Source organism: Neomonachus schauinslandi, chromosome 12 (assembly GCF_002201575.2).
Source record: "Neomonachus schauinslandi chromosome 12, ASM220157v2, whole genome shotgun sequence".
In the NCBI taxonomy this organism is placed as follows: domain Eukaryota; kingdom Metazoa; phylum Chordata; class Mammalia; order Carnivora; family Phocidae; genus Neomonachus; species Neomonachus schauinslandi.
Window position 1 is genome coordinate 93,411,383 of NC_058414.1, and position 22,591 is coordinate 93,433,973.

General features: G+C 39.9%; 1 protein-coding gene across 1 annotated transcript; it reads right to left on the bottom strand.

Moving 5' to 3' along the window:
• Positions 1 to 1,099: 1,099 nt before the first annotated feature.
• Positions 1,100 to 11,960, bottom strand: CLEC5A (C-type lectin domain containing 5A). The gene is made up of 6 exons (XM_021692879.1): positions 11,794 to 11,960; positions 11,175 to 11,296; positions 10,303 to 10,362; positions 7,733 to 7,869; positions 4,329 to 4,432; positions 1,100 to 3,267 (listed from the first exon to the last, which is right to left on the bottom strand). Exons 2-6 carry the CDS (start codon positions 11,251 to 11,253, stop codon positions 3,153 to 3,155), a joined length of 495 nt encoding a protein of 164 aa, XP_021548554.1. The 5' UTR covers positions 11,254 to 11,296; positions 11,794 to 11,960; the 3' UTR covers positions 1,100 to 3,152.
• Between the last annotated feature and the right edge of the window lie 10,631 nt (positions 11,961 to 22,591).

Genomic DNA, 22,591 nt, shown 5'->3' on the forward strand with positions numbered 1-22,591 from the left:
TTACATATATAGAGTTATATATGTGTGTTATATATATATATACATAATATATATATGCATGCATATGTATATATAACTATATATATAACTATAACAAAACAAATGCATAAAAGAAGACCCATTGGCATGAGCCAATTATGGGAATATCTTATGAATGAAGGATTTTGATTGATGCAGTCTTTGCACCTGAAGTTGAGCAAGACTGTGGCTTGAGAGATAATACCTCTGCTACCTCAGACTCACTGGCCTGTAGTGAAGATATCTAAAGGAATCATGAGGGCCCCCTGCAGGAGTTTTAGTCTCAGTGAGAGGCTACAGTAGATAAAAGTAGACGGTGAGACTTTTACTGCATTATTGCTCAGCCTGTGCTAAGGGAGACTCAGGAAGTGAAGCAGGACTATTCAGAAGACAAAGGTCACCAAAGGATATGGCTTCTGAGGGTGGGGGGTTGGCAACAGCAGGGAAAATAGGCAAAGATTACCTATACCTGATGTTTTCAGTCATGAATTGGTACCGATCTATCAACATCTGAGGACAGGCGTCAATGACTTTGGTTATGGGACCAACAGCTCACACAGGCAGGATGGGTAATGTGAATATAAGCCAGAGGCATGGAGATGTTGGTTTTGACAGTCACAGAATTTTTGAAGCACCTTTTCCTGAGGCACATTTTTATTCCCACATTATAAATGAATGAACAGAAATTCTGAGAAATTAAGTGGCTTTTCTACATTCAGCTTTTAGCAAATTGAAGAGTACTTCTTGGATAAAGATCTCAACTTCAAATCTTCCACAAAGTGCTTCCTCTATTGTTTATTGCCATTGAGGTACATAGTGGGCATTTTATTTAATATATACAAGAATTTTGTGAGAGGGGTATTACTGCCTTGTTTTATAAGTAAAGAAATTAAGGGGCAGAAAGAGTAAGAAATCTATACAGATTCACATATTGGAAGCAAAGTCAAAAACTCTAATCCAGTGGTTTACTAAATTTCCATTGCTTAAAAAAAAAACCAAACTCATACCACTGCTGCCCAATAAGGTCACATTTATCTACCTTCTTAAGGAATCAGCAACCCCTGCACCCCCCAAAGGGACCATATTCCCTATATGCTTCCTACTCCCACCCCAGCCCACTGGGCCTCTTTTAGAAATTTCACAGAAGTATGTCCTCATCTTGGGGGAAATTTGGGCTGTCTACTAGGGAAATTACTAGATGTCTACATTTCCTGACTATGGAGGTCTGAAATTTATTGTCATAAAACAGGAAGTGTGGCAACCATAATTCTCCCTTCTCAAAACAGAAGGGTTGTGGTTTTCTTTCTGTTGTCTGGATTCTGGGACTTACCTTTGGTGTAGAATTCTGTTTCTTTCTTTATCTACCATAGACTCAGCCTCTCCACCCCCCACACCCACCTCAACTGCAGCATTTATTCCTTGCTAATACCACATCCAATGCACCCCAAACACAAATGATTTCTGGTAGCTTCCTTCAAGCAACTTCTAACACTTAATGTATTATCTCATTTTTTAAAATTATAAGTGGCCATGCTAATTGTATAAAAATTATGAGGCCTAGGAATATAGGAAAAGAGCTTAATACTGTAATAGACAATAAAACAATAATTTTCTTTGGCATACAACTGATGATATACACAGCCATTGTGGTATGCTGTTTTTAGACACAAATGGTGAGAAGTTTACTTAGGGGACTATAATTTCCATTAGTTTAATACAGTATTTCATTATGGCTTAATTCTTGTTACTACAAACACAGAGGTGTCTCTTTTTTCCTTTCCATTTACTGAGGAGGGTATGCGGTTGATATTTTGTTGCAAGTGCAGAGAATACCCAGGATGCCCCAAGACTTTTCTGCCTTTCTCTTGCCTTTCTTCCAGTATGGCCAAATGAACTCTGTTTCCTTCTGCATATGATTTCCATTTGTCTCTGGTGTTCCCTCCCTACTATATGCCTACTTCTTGCCTATATCCTATGTTTCCTTGAGTAGTCCTCCTCTTTTTTACTCCTTGGTCAACTGGACCAGTTCTAGGTTGGTGTGATGCCAATCAGTATAAGGCTGTGACATCTTTTGGTCACAAGGCTGTACCTGGTAGCAGGGTCTCTCTAAACTGCAGGCAGGAATATCTTGTGACCACTGGAGCCCAGGAGACTATTACAAATTCTTAAAATACACTCAAAAAGCATGGTCAGGTAATAAAATCTACTAAAATGGAGATTCGGGTCAAAACCAGGAAAATTTAAGCCTGAGTGTCTTTTCAGGGCTTTGTTGAAAAACATTGATCAGTTTGCTTGGTCATCTTGGCTGTCTGGTTTTCAAAGGGATTCCCTGGCAGATTCCTGACCTGGCCAGACCTCTGTCCATTCCTGTGAACAATGCTTTCTCTGCTCCAAGCTTGGCTCCAGGAACGCTTCCCTAGGCCTGTCTTCAATTCAGACTGAGGAGGGCCTCTGCTACCCCACCTGAGGTAGGGGTGGGGGAGCATGTGAACAAGGGTCCCTTGGGAATAGAGAGGTGCAGTCAGGAAGCTGAGTTTATCTCTCTTCTACCCCTGCTACTCTCTAAATATTGTTTTTACCTGCTCAGTCTGCAGTTTCTCCTCAGTAGTAAGGGCATGTGCTTTGAGGATAAAACAGAGCCTGGCAACAGCCTAAACCCTGTTGATCAGTCAAAAATGCTCAGTTCTGTGGAAACAGACTTTGTCACTATATCAACTGAGTTGTCTCCATAAAATGACCCTGTCTCCTGGAGATGGCTAGCACCCAGTCCCCTAAAGCAGAATATCATTTCCCTACATAGGCAAGGACCTCTCATCGTAGATAGATGGAGAAAGGGATCATTGACTAGATGCCTGGTGCAGATCTAAAAAGAGTCATGGGTGTGACACTCACAGGAAGTGGAGTCTTGGGGGAGCTGCTGGCCCAGAATGGGGAGTTTGCCTCTGTTGTGTGATGCGAGTATATTTGTGGAGGGGCTGTGGAGCAATTTGTTAGGGAGCTCTGTCAGTGACCTGTGGAAGACTGATACACTAATTTGATATTCTATATTTCCTGGACCAATCCCAATTATATATTTTTTTGCTTTCTCCAAAAGCATATTTGTCATTCTTGTCAGAGGCCACAGAGAACTGCAATCATTTGGCTGCCTTCTCACAGATCCAGCGGAAGTTGATGACACATGGTGCAGCATCGTATGTCTTTGTTAGGCCTATAGTCACACAGTTGAAATTCTGATGTTGATTGGTAACACTAAATGGGAGAGAAAGTGTGGTGAAGGCCAATCGTTTCAGCTCTGCCTTTACTGATTCCATTCCCCCCCTCCCTCATCCCAAATCCAGCTCCACACCCGCCCTTTCTAGACTCACGGTCTTGGATTAACTCACTCTTGTGCTTGGTTAGAAACATCTCATCTGTCTTTTCCTCTCAGAAATATTGTTTCAATACTGCATAGGCTATGTTCACAGTAGGAGGAATGAGAGGAGGAGGAAAGAGGTTGCTTTTCCTTTTGTAGGCACCAGCTGGCTTTAGGAGAAAGTGTGTTGGCCTTCTCCCACCTCTTTTTCTGTCATTCAATCTGACTGGAAAGAGTCTGGTTTCATGGAAACGTCATGAGTTTTGGAGTCAAGGGGATGTGGGATTAAATTGTGGCTCTACAGTTTCCCAGCTTGACGATATTCAGTACATTTTTAAGCCTCCCAGCTTCAATTCAACTGTTAAATGAGGATGAATAAAAGCTTTTTCTACAACATCTTTGTGAATACCGTAGGAAATGACATGAGTAAGTGCTTAGCAAGTGCCTGGCATTTAGTAGACATTGACTGAATCTTAATTTCCTTCTTTCTGTGAGAAGCCCAGTTATAGGCTAGGGAACTGACTTGCTCTCTGTCTGACTCAACATCTTCATATGTACACCAGGAATGTCATGTTCTCCATCAGTACTTTACATAAAGAAGCCCCATCTGGGGAATTTATAAGAACTTAGTAATAAAGTATGGTCTATGCGTTAAAAGAGACTTATGAGATATATCAAACAAATGGTATGTATATGGATTTGTTTGGCTCTTGATTTGATCAAAATAACTCACTGTATGATTACTCTTCTCTCTACTTACAAATGTTTGATATCTTTCTTAATAAAAGTTTACCAAAAAATGTGTCTCTGGAAATAGGTGAGTTGGAAGAAAGGAGAGGAATAAAACAAAAAACCAAGTCTCAGCCTTTGTGATATTCCAGGACAAACCCACTGAATCTCAGGACAGGTTTCTTTAGGTGAACTAAGATACTTAGAAAAATGTGAGATATTGACATACTTGCCATTGAATATGGAGTTGTCAATCCAACGCCAACTGTTCTTTGCTTGCTGGTATAAGCCAATAAAATACTTCTCAGCACCAGTTTTGTCCTGGAGAAATTTCTAGAAGTTAAAAAAAATAGTTCAACAAAAAGTTTTTTTGCTGCTGTCTCCCTTTGCCAACAGGCCCTGATTCTGGGAACATGGAAGACTGATAAAGGACTCTGAGGCTGGCTACAGCTGGCACTCACCATAACCCCTAGAGTAGTTTTCACTAGGTACAGAGCAACAGGATCACCTGGAAATCTTGCTAAAACACAGCTTACTGGGCTTCTGGTTCAGTAGGTCTGGTGTAGGGGACCAAGAATTTACATTCCCAACAAATTCCCAGTGTGATGCTGATGCTGCTCTTCAGGGATCACATTTTGAAAATGAAGAGGAAGGGTACTATATGATCTAAAAGAGGGCACTTTTGAATACTTCTTTTTTATTTGGAACGCCTCTCTGCATAGGATTATTTCATTGCCAGAAATTTTACATTCCAAATGAGGTCGGATCAAGTGAATCTCTTGAATACTTTTCAAAGCAATACAGTTAGGGAGATTTAAAAGTGTGTTGAGAAATAGTCAGTGGTTTTTGAGTATTTGCTAAATTGACACCAATCCATGATATAATAGTTTCTTTATTAAACTAATGAATCACAAATCACTCCAGCTTGAAGTCTGGGAGTCCCTGGGCTCTTTCCTGTACTCTTCACATACCTCCTGTAATGAGTGGATATCCAAGTTCACTTGGATATTCCCTCCATCCCCAGGGCTATTGCCTTTATTCCTCTTTTTCCTATATTCTCCTTCCCTGAAATATCTCATTTCATTATTCTTTAAAATTAGTTACTGTACTTACTCATTTAACAAAGATTTCTTGAGTGTCCAGTGAGCCATTGAACAAGGCTGGACATATGGAAACAAATTGGTTTCTCCTTAAAGAAATTATGATCTAAAACAAGGGTTGGCAAAGTACAGCCAGTAGTTTAGCCTGTTTTTGTAAATAAGGTTTGAAGGGAACACATCCAGGCCCATTTTTACATGTCATCTATGTCTGCTTTTGAGCCACAAGGGCAGCATTAAGTAGTTATGGTGGAGATCTTATGACCTGACATACATAAAATATCTACTCTATGACCATTTAAGAAAAATTTGCTGACCCATGGTTTAAAATAAGGGTTCTTAACCCTTACGTCTCTTACACTAAGTCATGGATGGTTACCAAGGGGATCTCTGAAGCTGTTAGAACTTTATTCAAACTATCATGCTAATGCAGTGTTTCTGGGATTCTATAGATTTCTGGACATCTCTATAGATTTGGCCACCATTTAAAAAGGTCAGCGATCCCAACATGGTGAAGATTCACTGGTCTAATAAGAGAAGACAGAGGAGTTAACCAGCATGGTGGCAGGTGTCCTAGGTGTAGTGCTGGCGAACATGTGCTAGATATAGCACAGGCAGAAGGGAGGAAGTGACTGATTCTACATGGATTTGGGGTTTTCTAGAAAGACTGCAGGTGAAGTGATCCTGGGGATGGATTCTGAGAGATAGGGGAGGTTGTGGGTCAGGATGGACTTCCTGGAGGAGGGAGCATTGGATCACAGGCAGACTGCAGAACAGCCTGGAGCATTTGAGGAACTCTAAGATGCTTAATGTGGTTGTGCAGAGGTAGAAGGGAGGTGGGTGGAGAGATAAGACTGGCAAGAAGGCAGGTGCTAGACTGTACAAGGCCTTATGTGTCATGCCAAGGAAACCAGACTTTAACCCAGTTTAATTTGTAAAATGGCACAGACAGTTCAGAGGCTTAGAGATGTTATCGTGTGGGTTCTATGGAGGATAGGTAAGAAGGGACAAAATCAGGAGCAAGGAGAGGAGTTAGAAGAATTCTGAAGAAATCCAAGTGAGATATGAACAATTTACTGTGGAGAGAGAGAGGAAAAGACTTGGTTAGCAGCTAATTTAGGGGAGAAGAGAAGAGGTAAAGTCTCAGAAAATCATCAGGATTCAATCTTGGGTAACATGACTGCTTGCCAATACTTGGAACACAAAAGGAGGAAGCAGGTGAGGTAAAATATAATTTGGCTCAGTTTTGAAAATGGTGAGTTTGTGATGCTTTTGAAACATCAGAGTGGATTTTGATATACTGTTTGTTCCAGAGATGACTAGCTGGGGATACAGACTTGAGATCACTAGCAAATCCTTGGTGTGATGAGATTTTTCTGGAGAATGCCATGTATGACACTTGAGATGCGCCAGAACTTGAAGGTTGAGTAGAGGAAGAGGATGTCAACTTCCTCTACTCAACCCTTTATCCCTCTCTTTTCTTCTTTTCCCCTCCCCTGACCCCCACCCCATACTACTCCTGGCTTTCTACCGTAAGGCATTTTCCCTTCCCATCTGTATACTTAGCCGCAGAGGTAGCATCCTGACCCCTACTCTTTGTTGGACACCTGTTACCAAGACTCAGAGAGGGCCCTCTTATGAATTCTCCTCAACCACAGGAGGACTTTATAGAGGAAGGGTGAAAGATGGAGCACAGAGAAGCAGGTGTGCAGTATCTCCCACATGCCTAGCACTCAGTAGATGCTTAGGATTTGAAGGAGAGGCAACTATAAACTAAAATAACTTACGATCTAAAATTGATTAGAGTGTGGGTTTTAGAGTTGGTGAGATCTCAATTCAATTATGTCCTGTCACTTAGGAGGTGTATGATCTAGGTCAAATTATTTTTCTGTGCCCTAGCTTCCTCATATGTAAAGTATGGATAATAATAATACCTCCTTGGAATCCTTAGGAGGATAAAAAGAGATAGTAAAATAAAGGCTTTTGCATTGTGTTAGCCATCTTTATTATCATAATTATATACTGCAATCCCAATTCTATGACCTGATTCTTTGTTTTTCATATGGCTAATTTTGTTAATTTGCATCTTCCTTATTTATGAGGCCAACTTGGATGATGCATTAGCTCTAATGTAGAGCTAATGTAGCTCTAATGATACATTAGCTCTAATTTACAAATATGAAGTATTCCATAGTTTTTAAACAACTTTTAAACACATTTGGTCATTCCCTGCACTTTAAATATCCTGGCCCATCCCCCGGATACCAGTGCATTGCTAAGCCTTATGGAAAAGACTATAGAGTGTGGATTTCCCTAGCTCAAGTGATCTGAGGCATACACCCCACTGCTACTGAGAAGAGTCTCCCACCACCAGATTCAGAGCAAGGAGCTTGGGCTCTCAGCCAGCCACCTCTCTATTCCTCACCTCCACCTGGCCCTTGCTCCATCAATCAAATTGACCCATTGCCCCACCATCTCCTCCTGCTGAGGCTGCTGTAGGGTGGGCCACTTTACTGTACCCCCCTAATGCTCTCACCAGTTTCTGTGGTGTGTCCACAATGGCCAAAGTGGATCCTTCTGTTTTGCAAAAGTCCCTGCTTTTGTTCCAGGACAGTTCAAAAGGGGACAACAGAAAGCATCTTCTTTGATGAAAATACCACCCTCTGGAGCAGACTAAAGAAATCCAAGAAAAGACAGTATAGGAATAGTGGTTTGGAGTGTGAACCCTGGAACTGAGTCAAAACATAGTGGGGCATGAGTTTCTTTATAGAAGTTATATCAATGCAAATCATCCTCCATCCTGGAAGAAATCCCATGCAGTCTAATCTGAATTTCCCTGTGGACAAAGTAAAGGGGATGAATTAGAAGATCTTTATGGCCCCATTGAGCAAGAATGTTCCATAAGCAAGGAGGTAATGGGAAAAGTGTCTAAGAACTCATCACATAAGAACCTGGGATAGAGGAGAGATTATCGTCATACACTGTACCTGTTCTGGAGCTCTCTCTGGGAACTGAGCTGACATTACTGCTCCCGATAGTCTGAGGAACTGAAACAAAAAGAAAACCTGAAGGTAACTGCATTATGAGTACAACACAAACATCAGAGCAGCTGTTTGGTCCCTGCAACTATTTGTCTCTGGACAGTGGTGATGAGAAGGCCACCATTGGCTAGAAGTTTTCATTTTCTTTCTTTGAACTTTCCATCTAATTACTACCATTTTTAGTCATGCCCCATACCCCACGTCCTATTTCATATCTTTTTTGGAGGGGGGAGTAGGTGTGAAATGTTGAGAAATAGAACAGGAGAAAGGAACAGGAATGGGTGAATTTAGTACCAGAAAGGAAACCTCTCATTCCTTTCCATATATGCCTTCGACAGTGTTGCCCCCTCCCCTCCTGCCCAGGTGCTGTTTGGAGCACTTCCTGCTCTCAGCTGCGCACAGCATCTGTGCTGTTCTCCCCATCTCTGGTGCCTCTAGACCCATGTGAACACTCTTCTCCCATGGGTGGCTCTTGGCCCCACTCTCATCAGCACCTGCCAGCTCTAAGAAGTGAGGCTAATGGGAACTAGTTTCAGGACCAGGGATATTGACAGACATGGAGGCAGGTGAATGTTCCAGAGATTTCCTGTGGGCAGAGAAAAGTCCATTTATGTCTTATTAAATATAAATAGGGGAATTGATAGGCCTCTAAGAAGCCTCATTTTTCCTGAGAACACATTGCCTGGCCAAGCAGACAGTGCAGTGGCTTGGAGGCTGGTCAAACCTCTCCTCAGCTGCCCAGTTATTTGTCCTGTGTGGATGAAGACCACTTTAGTTTACCCAGACACCACATCAGCTACTTCCAATGATATGAATGAAACATACCAGTTAGCATTCACTTTTTATTTCAGTTCCCAGTTCAAAGGCTCTTTGTATTGAAAAATAACCTGGTTTTCAGCAGAAACCATTTGGGGATTATAACTGCACAGAACTCCATAAATATTTCATGAATACTGCTTCCATACAGCTCACTGTACTAGGAGCCTCAGTTGATACAAAGATGAACAAGCAATTAACTTTCTCCTCAAGATGTATGTAGTAATAAATGTTTTAAGAGGAAGTGAGAGGGAGGTTCTTAGGAAAGTTTTAAGAGGAGGAGGTTTTAATTGGGAGAGCCATGTCTCATTCATCTCTTTATGCCCCTTAGCTTCTAGCATGGGGCCTTGTGCTTTACTGAGGACAGCTGGCTGATAGCTCCTGGTTCTTACTCTTCTTCTGTTGTTGGTCTAGCAGAGTGATTGGCATACAAAAAGTGCTGGTTATAATCTTTCAGTTTTCCTGTGGGAAGTAGTTTTTTTTTTTTTTTTTTTTTTTTAAAAATTTTTTTTGGTTTAAAAAATTTTATGGTTTTTTTTTTTTTTTTTTCTTGGGGGAAGTTTTTTTTTTTTTTTTTTTTTTTGTATAACAATTCCTTTAGGTATACAACATGTCAGAGTTTATAAAGTCCTTTCTCATGACATTACAGTGATTATATACAAATCATCCTCATACTCAGGAGGAAAACTGAGGATCACAAACTTCGATCAGCTTAGTCTGGGTTTCTCATCTATAAAAACAGGGGGATTAATTAGAAGATCTTTTTTGGGGGGCTCCTGGGTGGCTCAGTTGGTTAAGTGTCTGTCTTTAGCTCAGATTATGATCCCAGGGTCCTGGGATGGAGCCCCGCGGTGGGCTCCCTACTCAGTGGGGAGTCTGCTCCTATTTATTTGAGAGAGAGAGAGATAGCGAGAGAGCATGAGCAGGGGGGAGAGGGAGAAGTAGACTCCCCTCTGAGCAGGGAGCCCGATGTGGGGCTGGATCCCAGGACCCTGGGATCATGACCCAAGCCAAAGGCAGACGCTTAACGACTGAGCCACCCAGAGGCCCCTAATACAGTTTTGTTAACTATAGTCACCATGCTGTACATTAAATCCCTATAACTTCTTCCTCTTATAGCAATTAGCATATCTTTATGGACCCTCCCTGCAAAAGAATTTCTTAAGAGAGGAGGCTTTGAGGAAGGACTATAAAAAGTCAGCACACAAGAACCTGGAGGCTGGGAGGAGATCACTGTCATGTACATTACCTGTTCCATAGCTCTCTGTGGGAAGGAAGTTGACTTGACTTTCTCCAAAAATCTGTGGGCCTGCAAAGAAAATCAGCTATTGGCCCAGCTCCAAAAGTGGCTGCAGGATGACTATAACAAACCAACATCACCCAGGGGCTGCTGAGGCACCGTGACTATTACTGTGAGATCTGGAGCTCTCTGACTCAGGTCAACGGGGATGTGTATGTGTTTTTTTGTGAATGTGTTTACTTATTCGTATTCATATTTTCTTCCTGCTCTCTTACATGATAGGAATTGTGCCTTCAGCTGGGTGAAAGGAAAGACACCTCTTACCCAATTGCTGTCTTTTACTCACATTTCCTTCCTCATTTATGTTCCCTACTGGTTTCTGGGACTGGAGAAGATTCTCACAGCTACAGCGAAACCCTTTGATTACAAGGCTTCTCCTAAGCGTCTGGATAAAAGTTTCTATGGACATGGAGGGAAATTTGTCCCCCAGTAAAAATCCCATTACCTCATCATGCAGCTCGTACCTCAGCCTCATCATTGGGTTGAACTGATGCTGATTTTCAAGTTTGAGGAACAATAACAAGCACTGATAAGTATTTCACCTCAGATTGCCCAACTAACACCGTAGCAGCAAAAGCTTTGTTTGGTATTCTAACCGTCAGACACTAGTCAGTTCTATATCTCCAAGGCAGACCGAGGGACCCAGCCCATTGCGTGTGCTGGGGAGTGAGAAGAGCATTGTCAGTTCCCCCACACTGGGTCATTGCCCTCAGGTGGGAAGACTTAGGCATGTAGCCTTTATATTCAACTTTGCATTCTGAGAGGAAAGTCAAAGAACAAGACAGTATGGGGTTGGGGTAAGAGGTTGCTCAAATACTCACAGTAAAGCAGAAATAAGGTCATTCCAACAATTTTAAGCATCACTATGATAAGCACAGAGATTATCATGTGCCAGTTCATGATGAAGGCGATGAGGAGGCCTGTGGGAATTAGATACTGTGCTCTAAGAGAGAGAGAAAGAGTATCACTTTAAAGATCTGGGAGCAAGTCTTCTTTCTAGCAGGACACATGCTTCTTTCTCAGAGCACCCTTGGGGGGCTTGAAAGGCAGGTGTGCCATTAACAGCTAGCTATAAGAAGAAGGTCCAACCCATGCCCAGAAGACACATAGAATTTTGTACTGATTGGGAGCCTTTGAACTTGGCATGGTGTCTTTCCTTCACCCATACCTTAGCTCTAGACTTTAGCCCTATTAGTCACCTCCTAAACTCTGTCTAATGAAATAAATCCTCTCCTGGACTTTAAGAACCCTTAGCTTTGAAATGACCCTGCTCTCTAGGACCTTCTCTGTGGTCTTGGCCATACTGATTTCAGCTGTCAAAAGTCTCACTCTCCAAAAGACTATGCCAGGACTCTTACAGACAAGACAGGTGTCCCCAAAACTCTTGGAATTGGGGAAGGGCCAATAATCTGTGCAGGGAGGACAGACAGACAGACTCACCTGCTCTCTCTTGGGAAGGCTGGCCTAGTTTGCAGGTGGGGATCTGCCTGGTGGCCTTACGCCTGGTGTGGTGGGCAGAGGAAACTTCAGAGAATATGCTCCTTCTGCTCAAGCACTGTCATTCCTTCTTTACATGGTCTTTCTATCTTGGCAGCATCCCTGCGCAAACACTTCTTCCTGTTCAATGTTCTTGACAATGGGAGCGGGTGGGGCAGGGTGGGGAAGGGAGTTTATAGCCTCTGCAAGAGGAAGCTTCCTGCCAGAGGGTTTCTAATACAAGGGGATATTTTTCTTTTTTAAAGAATTATTTATTTATTTTAGAGAGAGAGAGAGAGAGAGAGTGTGTGTGTGTGTGTAAGCAGAGAGAGAGAGAGAGAATCTTCAAGCAGACTCCCTGCTGAGCATGGAGCCTGCCTCAGGGCTCCATCCCAGGACCCTGAGATCATGACCTGAGCCAAAATCAAGAATCCAATGCTTAACCAACTGAGCCAACCAGGTACCCCTAACAGGGGAAGCTTTTTAGGAGAATTTGGAAAACCACCCTGACACAGACTCACCCTTTCTATCTGTCTGCGTCTCCTTGAAATACAGTGGGAAGGAAAGGTAGTAAAATTTGGGTGAAGGGTACCTGGAAATTATTTGTACTTTTCTTGCAACATTTCTGCATATCTGATATTTTGTCAAAATAGAAATTTTAAGAAAAGAAATCCGCCTGATGTCACTAATGTTAGTGAGCAGGTCTTCCTGTGCCCCATCTGCTCCATTCATTGTCATACAGCTCTGCACAGTACCCTTTGTCATGGACTCCTCTTCTCTGGCCCCAACTGCTCACTCTCCAGACCATGTGCCATGTGAGGATAGGGACCATTCAGTATTTCTTGAGCATGGCATTCTGCTAAATATAGGAAGTGCAGTGAGGGTGAATAATACTAAAGTCTTATTATCAAGAATTTGTACTACATATTAAATTTGAAGTTTTCCTTTTTTATATTTCCCCTAATATAAAAGCTACATGTGCTCATTATAAAAAATGGCTAGAAAATATTTGTAGGGAAAATTGAAAAAACAAAGAAAGTCCATATAAATTCACATATTTAGCTCTAGTCACTTAACATCCCTGGGTGTATGTTCTTTCTAGATGACTAGGTAGTGAAAAGATAGTTGATAGATATATGATAGCTAGCTAGCTAACTAGCTAGCTAGATGATAGATACTGGTACCAAATGACTATATTTTATACTTCACACAGAGAAAGACAAATGCTGTCTCTTGAGCTTTATTTTTAGGCACATATACATTTAAATGTATGTATTTCCTTCACTATATATTGCAGGAATTCTTTCAAGTAGTTTAATGAGAAAACTTGGAAATTGAAAGAAACCTGATGTTTCCTCTTATCTTTACAGTCACAATTCTTGAAAAGATTGAGTTTTTACTGCCTCCTCTCCCTCCCCTCCCACTTTCTCTTCAGCTCACTCCAATCTGAATCCCACCATGACTACATCACGAGATAATGACTCCTACTCAGTAGTTAAATGCATACAGTTTGGTCTTCATATTTACTGCTCTTGAACAAGGCCCACATCATCTTATGTTGTATACTTTTACTTGGCCTCCATGAGTCTACATTCTTCTGGTTTCCCATCTTTCTCTCGAGCCTCTCCTTTTACTTTCTTCTCTGCCTATTCCTCAAATTGTATTCTTATCCCTCTTCTCTTCTGAGTCTCATGGTTTCAATAACCATGCTCATGAAGATGATTCTTAAATCTTTACTCTGAGTTTCAGATCTGTATATTTTCTGACTGTTTCATTTTTCACTGAGATACTCCACAGACAGCCTGGAGTCAACATGTCCCTAAGTGAATTAATTACTACCCTCTGCTAAAAACACGTTCATATGACTCTTATGTTCTCTCTCTCGGAACGTGAAGACCATCTCTTCAGTTGCCCAAATCATAAAATGTGGGTCTTTTCTTTCTCTTCCCTTCCCTCCCCTCCCCTTCCTTCCCTTCCTTCCCCTCTCTTCCCCTCCCTTCCCCCTCCTGTCCTCCTCCCCTTCCTTTCCCCTACCCATTCCCTTCCCCTTTCCTTTCCCTTCCCTTCTCTTCCACTCAGACTCCATGCCATGATGATTCTGTCTCCTCAAGTCTGTCAAACCTGTATTTTTTTCTCCTTTCTACCAGCTACCTCTTGCTCTCTCACTGGCTCTATCTTCCATCTTCTCAACAATTTCCAAAGAAACCTCTTGCCATAATCTTGCTTCAACAGTTCACTCTGCATCAGAATGATCTTTCTAAAATGCAGACTTGATTGTATCATTCCCCTAATGAAATATTTGAGTAACTTTCCATTGCTATTAGAATAAGTTTTGGGGGGCGCCTGGGTGGCTCAGTTGGTTAAGCGACTGCCTTCGGCTCAGGTCATGTTCCTGGAGTCCCTGGATTGAGTCCCGCATCGGGCTCCCTGCTCGGCAGGGAGCCTGCTTCTGCCTCTGACCCTCCCCCCTCTCATGTGCTCTCTCTCTCTCTCATTCTCTCTGTCTCAAATAAATAAATAAAAAAAAATCTTTAAAAAAAAAAGAATAAGTTTTGGGTTCCTCAATGTGGTCTATGAGTCTTTACATGTTCATTCTTTCAGCAAATGTTGCTGAGTGCTTGCCATATGCCAGATACTCTTCTAGGCACTTAGGATATATGTTCTGGTTTTTCTGTACATCTCAGGGTACCACATCTACCCATGCACTGTCTGCTAGCAACATTAAACTTCTAGTTCTTTATACACTCTCTTGGATCCAAGTCTTCATATATTCACCTGACGTGTACTTATTGAGCACATAATATGTGCAAAGCAGTAATCGAACCACCTCCCCTCTCCCAAGCACATATATATATTCTTATATACTCTCTTTAACTAGATAATTTTGACTCATTCTTTGAGTCTCAGGTTAAATGTCGCTTCTTTCAGGAAAATTTTCCTGATTCTCCTTCTTTACTCCAGTTGGGTTTAGGTGCCCTTTATCTGCGGACTCGTGATATCATGTACTTTTTCTCTGAGGGCTAAAGGAAATGTGTGATAATGCACTTGTTCACTTCCCCTGCTAGACTCTATGAAGTCATGAGGGCAAATCCACAGTGTTTGCAACACTGCACTATGGCATTAGGCTTCTAGGCTTGTTGGATTTTTATCATTTACTCATGACAGTGTGGTAGGGCCTACAAAATACTTCCAATCAATTAAAAATCTGTGTAATATTCTTTGTGTGAATTAAGTAGTTTTCAATAATGATAACTTAAGAGCTAGACCATCTCTGAAGGTGTTGATTTCTGATTAGAAAACTTCACATCTTACTTAAACAACCACCCTGAAGTATGGATTGGGACTATAGTACTTCAAATGATAACTAACCACCTCCTAGTTTATATAGAGTTAATTTATGTTCATACATATGATACTAATACTGTGTTATTTTAAAGTAAATTGCCACTCAGACAATGCAACAACCCAGAATTCATAGAATGCATGGGATAAACCTACTTTGGGAGCAACTAGAAGAACCCTTTATTAGAACTGTGTTATGTATACCCTAACCTGAAGAGTCAGAAGCTGGAGGTGAGGGGTGACTGTGGAGCCTGGAGAGGGGAAGATTTAGAGCCTGTGGGAAGGGTGTCAGGTTCTGGAGCCTATCAGAAGCAGCATGGAAACACTCACAGTTGGCTTCCACATCATGCAGTGACTCACTGAATAAATGAGAAGTCATGCTGCAGGGGACAGTCATCCACTTGGATAATGAGGACATTACTGCATTCGTAGCCAGCTGCCACAGTATCAGGGCAAAGAAACACTATGCTCAGTAGTCAGACTTCCTGCGCAGGTTGTCTCTGGTTGGGCAAAACAGAACCAGAGTGGGGGAAAAACTCTCCCCATGTTCCTTCATCAGATCCTATAAGATTTGACCCTTTTAATATCTAAATGGTCCCATTGTGACCTTGAATGTGGGGGAGACTCCCTAACCTCCCACTTCCAAGTTTAACACAGAGGAAAAAAGATCAGTGGATATGTGAGAACGCAATCACTCAAAATAAGATGAACACTATGAAGAGAGACAGGCTGTGTTTGTGACAGAAAGTCACTAGCAAGACACAGGAGATGCTAGAAAACATCTCTTAGGTTTTCACTGAGATTTTAGAGAACACTGACTGATTCTATAAAAAGAATGTGCCCTCATATCATGAAATGGACCAATGCTTTACGATGTAGTGGCTGATGTTTGAGGCAGTTGGTGGAGTGAAGGGTTCTGAAGAGCAGATTAGATACTGCAGAAAAAGAATGAGAATATTCAAAGATATCACTGAAATGTCAATTCAGAATCCACAGAAAAAGAACCAAAGAAAGAAAGGTTACTGGAGGTGGAAAAGAATATAATGCTGGATCCAGTAGAAGTTCTATATACACTGCACTTTGCAGAGGAGAGAACTCAAAACCGAATAAATATAAGAGCTGCAATAGTCGAAGAAATTGTAAGAGAAAGTGTAAGTAAAAAAAGCTGAAGCTTAGGCAAAATCAATGAAAAAGGTCCAAACCTACATAAACTGGTGATTTGTTTAAAAAAGAATAAAAAGAAAATATATTCTAGAAGCCTCTGGGTAGAAAAATCTATGATGGAAGTAAAATACTAGGTTTGTTTCAGATTTTTGTTCAGAAATTCTAAGTCCCAGAATATAAGTCAACATCTAGAGTTTTGATGGAGATGCTCAGGAACTAATAAGTAAAATACATGACAGAATTTGACTTAAGCTTGCTCATGGGATGTGGCTGGTAGATCTCTGAACTCGGAGCCCAACCCCTGCTCTCTCCACATGGGGAGCACACAGAGCCTGTCTGTGGTCGCTGGGGTCCAGGCCTAACTAATGGGAAGCCTAATGGGAGGCAAGAGTCTACCCTTCTCTTTAGTCTGGAAACTCAGCAACCTTCAGGAGAATTCCTCAGAGCGATGTTCTTGCTCTGTGCCTGTCAAGAGAAAAATGACACCAGTCTAGAATAATCCACGATTACATTCTGGGCAATTTGACCTGAATAGCACCTTCTTAAGAGCTTCTCTTGTGATTCTCCAGTTCCTCATCTCTTGTGACCAGGTGAATAGAATGTTTGCTAAACAATTTTGAAATCAGAGAACATATGTTGGAAAGTAGTTTTTATAACTTTAGAAATTTACTCCATGTCATCTATTTCACTTCTGAAAAATTTGGCATAGAAAATAGGCTAGAATATTTAGTGTTAAATAAGTTTTCCAAAATCAGACTTTTTGTAGAAAGACTGAATCTAATTTATACAATTGTGTATCTACACATGAATGTCCTAGCAACGAAGTATCCAAAGTGCTTCAATGGTGTGTAATGTCAAAACAGGGCTGAGTCTTTGATGCAATCTTTTAAAAAATGTATCATGTAATATTTCAGGTGTACAAAAAAGAATAAAGAATAATATAATAAATGCCCATCTCCTAATCCCAGAAATGAAACATCAAAACATAACTGAAACTCCTTTTGTACTACTCACCAAGAGCATTCCACTTCTCTCCTACCACCAGTAATCACTCTTCTGAATTTGATGTTTATAATTCTTGTGTATTTTTTCATACTTTATTACACACTTATTTAACTCTATATAATATGTTGAATATGCTGTGGTATTTTCTAGGTATTTAAGGCCTACATAGATGGGATCATACTGTATGAATTGTCCTAAAACATACTTTTCTCATTTGACAGTATGTTTGTGAATTCATCCAAGTCCAATTTTACTGCTGTGTAGTATACAATTGCATGCATATGTCATGATTTATTCATCAGTTCATCTATTAATAGATATTTTGGTGTTTCAAATTTAGTCAGTGTTGTAGCTGAGATTTGAAACAATCAGGCATTCTGACTCTAGAACCCCCATGCTTAATTAACCACTGACTACACTATTCCCTGACTACACTATGAATTGTCTCTCTGAAAGTTTGTATCCTAGAAACAAAGAGTGGTGAGAAAAAGCATCTCTAACTGATATTAAAGGCATTGCTCAAAGATCAAAATAGAAAATGAAAGATACAAGATAGTGCAGTGGAAAAACCCAGGTTTACACCAAACTAAACTCTGTATAAACAACTGCTCAGTTCCATCGAGTGTTTAAGCAAGCTTCATAGGCTTTCAAATGTCACCTCCCCCAGGGATCCTGCTGATCATTTCAATAATCAATTTGAGGTTGGAATGTTTGGGATGAATGCTGGGAATCCTTAGTTCACAGATGGGTGGTTAGGTTTCTTATGCTTCCTTTGGGATATGTGCATGCGTGTGCATGCTTTCACTTAGGAAGTTTTCCACTGCCTTTCTGGTCAAACTGGAAGGCGCCAGAGAACCTGAATTGTGTCTGCACTTGGCAGATGCTAGTCCTCAGCAAAATAGGGATGTACACACATTTTATTATCACTAGTTCTTTTTCAGTTTCCCCATCTCTACTTTTGGCATGGATACCCCTCAGCTATACACAGAAAATTTGCTGAATGATTAGGAGAAGAAATTATCTGGGATGGGAGAGATTTGGGGCATTTCCACCAGGTACTTGTCGTTGTGCATATTTAGGGCCTCCTTCGTACAGAGAGCTTAGTTGACTCCTATACCATCATCTCCTCTTCCCCTCACCCCTTTAAAAGCATAACACTTTCTCAGGCAACATTTCAGTGAGTAGCACCATTAAATAAAGTTTTTTAAACTTTAAACTTTTAAAATTTTAAATAAAGCACCATTTTTTAAAGTTTATTTAAACTTAATCACAAGCATGTTAAGTTAAATATGCTTTGTAAACAAAATAGATGAAGTAGAATAAAATGTATTATGAAAGAGGTGCTAACAATAACCCACTCTCCGGATCTCCTGTGACTGTTTATCTGTTTTTAGATTACTGAAGTTAATCCTCTTATTTAGATTTCCCATTGAGCCTGAGCTGGGACATTCTAAAAATAAAACCTTTTTCTTCCTGGTCCACAGCTAACTGAAATGGTTATACCTTCTCTCTGTGTCTGCTCATGGACTTACTCCTTCCATTTACAGATTTTGTACCACTCATTGTATCATAGATCTTTTGGTTGTAAGTGTAAGAACTTCAATCCAAACAAATTTAGGCAAAAGTAGTATGGATTGGGTCATGGGATGTGAAAAGGAATTTTACAATGAAACCAAAGCAGGACAAGGATGTAGCTGGACTAGAAGTCCATTAGGAATCAAATAAAACCAGGTTTTGCCATATCCACCTCTTGTATCTGCTCATTTCTGCTCGTGAGAGGAAATGGAAGAAACTAGCCATGAGAACCTGCTGGATTTCATGTCTTACAAATTTTTCTTGGATCAAGTTAGGAAAGTCCAAATGGTAGATTTTGATGGACTTGGAATGAATTAATCAAATGTGGTCAGGGGCAAGATCCTGGTACACATCTTGGAGCATGAAGAGCAGTTACTTCTAGGAAAGAAGGTGCTAGGAAGACAATAAACAAAAATATGGTCCATTCCAACCATCCTCACTACCTCTTATCAGCTTGATCCTCCCATAACTTTATTGCCTCCAAACTTGCCAGTATTTTTTTCTCTACCTTTATGACCCAATTGAAGATTTAAATTTTTCAGGTTAGCTTCTCTTTTGATGACCACAAGTCTATTGGTTCTGTCTTCTAATCTGAATTTCAGTTCCTCATTTCCAAAAATATGCTGGTGTTTTCCAAATAAGTAACCTTATACAAACCCAGTTGCAGGAAGTTCCAAACCACATGTACCATTTTTCTCAAACTCAACCCCACTTCTCTTCTCAGGTTCTTTATTTTTGTTAGCTATTACATCATATTACAACACAGTCGCACACTGGAAACCTCCTTGATTCTTCCTTTTCTGTCAACCTCCTATCAAGATGCTAGTTGATGATTTTCAAATCTCTCTCATATTTATTTCATCTTCTCCATTCCTACTACCCCATCTTAGTCCAAATCTTTCTTTTTTTTTTTTTTTTTAAAGATTTTATTTATTTATTCATGAGAGACACAGAGAGAGAGAAAGAGGCAGAGGGAGAAGCAGACTTCCCGCGGAGCAGGGAGCCCGATGCGGGACTCGATCCCAGGACTCTGGGATCATGACCTGAGCCGAAGGCAGACGCTCAACCATCTGAGCCACCCAGGCGCCCCAGTCCAAATCTTTCATTGCAGTTGAAGTTCAAATGGTTTAAACCCTGTTCCTCCTCCTTTTCAAACCAATATTAGACAAATCTTTATAAAATTACTGCTGTAATCATATCACTTCCCTATTTAAATTTCTTTTATAACCATTAACACGAACAAGTCTCAACTCTTGAGTCTGGGAGAAGATATTTGTAAACTACATGTATGATAAGGGATCAATATCCAAAATATAAAAAAGGAGCTCATACAACTCAAAAGCAAAAGAATAAACAACCTGACTAAAAATGGGCAGGAGGGTTTGCATAGACATTATTCATACATACAAATAGCTAACAAGTACATGAAAATTTTCTCAGTATCACTAATTATCAGGAAATGCAAATCAAAACTACAGTGAAATACCATTTCACACCTGTTAGGATAGCTACTATAAAAAAGACAAGTGGTGGAGTGGGGAGGGATGGGGTGACTGGGTGATAGACATTGGGGAGGGTATGTGCTATGGTGAGCGCTGTGAATTGTGTAAGACTGATGAATCACAGATCTGTACCTCTGAAACAAATAATACATTATATGTTTAAAAAAAAGAAAAAAAGAAGATAGTAGGAAGGGAAAAATAAAAGCGGGGGAGATTGGAGGGGGAGAGGAACCATGAGAGACTATGGACTCTGAGAGACAAACTGAGGGTTCTAGAGGGGAGGGGGGTGGGGGAATGGGTTAGCCTGGTAATGGGTATTAAAGAGGGCATGTATTGAATGGAGCACTGGGTGTTATACGCAAACAATGAATCATGGAACACTACATCAAAAACTAATGATGTAATGTATGGTGTTTAACATAACATAATAAAATAAAATAAAATAAAAAAAGACAAGAGCTAACAAATACTGGTGAAGATGTGGAACTTTGTGCTCTGTTGGTGGCAGTGTAAATTGGTACAGCCACTGTGGAAAACAGTATGGGGGCTCCTCACAAAGTTAAAAGTAGAACTATCATATGATCCAGCAATCCCACTTCTGGGCATATGTGTAAAGAAAATGAAAACAGGATACTGAAGCGATATCCACACTCCCATGTTTATTGTAGCATTATTCATACTGACTAAGGCATAGAAACATCTTAAGTGTCTATCAATGGATGAATGGACAAAGAAAATGTGATATGTATTATTCAGCCATAAAAAAATGAAACCTTGCAATTTGTGACAATATGGATGGATCTTGAGGGCATTATACAAGTAAAATGAGTCTGACGAAGACAAATACTATATGATCTCACTTCTTTTTAAGATCTAAAATAATTGGACTCAGAGAAACAGAGGGCAATGGTGGTTGCCAGGGGCTGGGTTGGGGGGGAGGGGAATTGGGAAGGTGTTGGTCAAAGGCTACAGACTCTCAGTTATAAGATAAATAAGTTCTGGGGATCTAATGTATAACATGGTGACTATAGTTAACAATGCTATATAGTATACTTGAAAGTTTCTATGACAGTAAAGATTGAATATTTTCACCATAACCAGGAACAGCAACAAAATGGTAATTATGTGAGACAAAAGATGTGTTAACAAACTTTATTGCAGTAAACATTTTGCAATATGTATGTGTATCAAATCATCACATTGTACACCTTAATATTACAAATGTTATATGTCAATTATATCAATAAAGCTGGGAGGGAATGCAATATATTGAAATTTGTGAGATATGGCAAAAACATGTTTAGCAGAAGGCTTAAAACTTTAAATATTTGTGTTAGAGCAGAAAAAAAAAGATTTAAAATCAGTGATCTAATTCTCTGCCTTAAGAAGCTAAATCGGGTTTCTTCATGAAATTAAACCTACAAAAGTAGAAGGAAGGAAATAATAAATAATAGGAAATAATAAATAAAAAATACAAGTGGAGAAAATCTAATGAAACAAGAAGCTTATTTCTTGGAAATATCAATAAATTGATAAATCTCTAACTAGATGAATTAAAAAGAGAATAAAAGTTATCAAACTTGGGATGGACTTGGAATGAAGTCAATGCTATAGACATTAAAATAATAATAAAGGACTATTATAATCAAATTTATAGCAATACATTAAAAAACTTAGATAAAGCAGGCAAATTCTTTGAAAAATACAACTTACCAAAATAGACACAAGAAGAAATTATACTGAACTAATGAATCATTGAACACTATATCAAAAACTAATGATGTACTATACCTTGGCTAATTGAATTTAAATAAAGGATTAGGATGGATAGCCATTAAAAAAACTTAATAATACTATGTCTATTAAATAAATTCTAATTATAATAATTTGGAAAACCTCCCTGAATAGGAAATTTCAGTCCCATAAGACTTCTGATTAATGCTATCAAATGTTTAGGGAAAGATAATACCAATTTTATACGAAGTCTTGAATAAAATTAAGATGGAGGAAACATTTCCCATTCTCAACTTGTGTTATGTCAGAATAACCCTGATACCAAATTTGAAAAAGGTATTAAAAATATAGAGAGAGCTTAGTGTTCTTCATGAACATAGATGCAAAATTTCTTAGCAATATATTAGGATGTCAACTAGAGCAACATATAAAATAATAAT

Coding starts and splice junctions, on each gene's coding strand:
- CLEC5A (XM_021692879.1), bottom strand. CDS start 11,253: ATGAACTGGCACATGATAATCTCTGTGCTTATCATAGTGATGCTTAAA. Junction 7,870..10,302: donor CACAGAGAGCTATGGAACAG/GTAATGTACATG, acceptor GGATTTCTTTAG/TCTGCTCCAGAGGGTGGTAT. Junction 3,268..4,328: donor AACTCCATATTCAATGGCAA/GTATGTCAATAT, acceptor TCTCCCATTTAG/TGTTACCAATCAACATCAGA.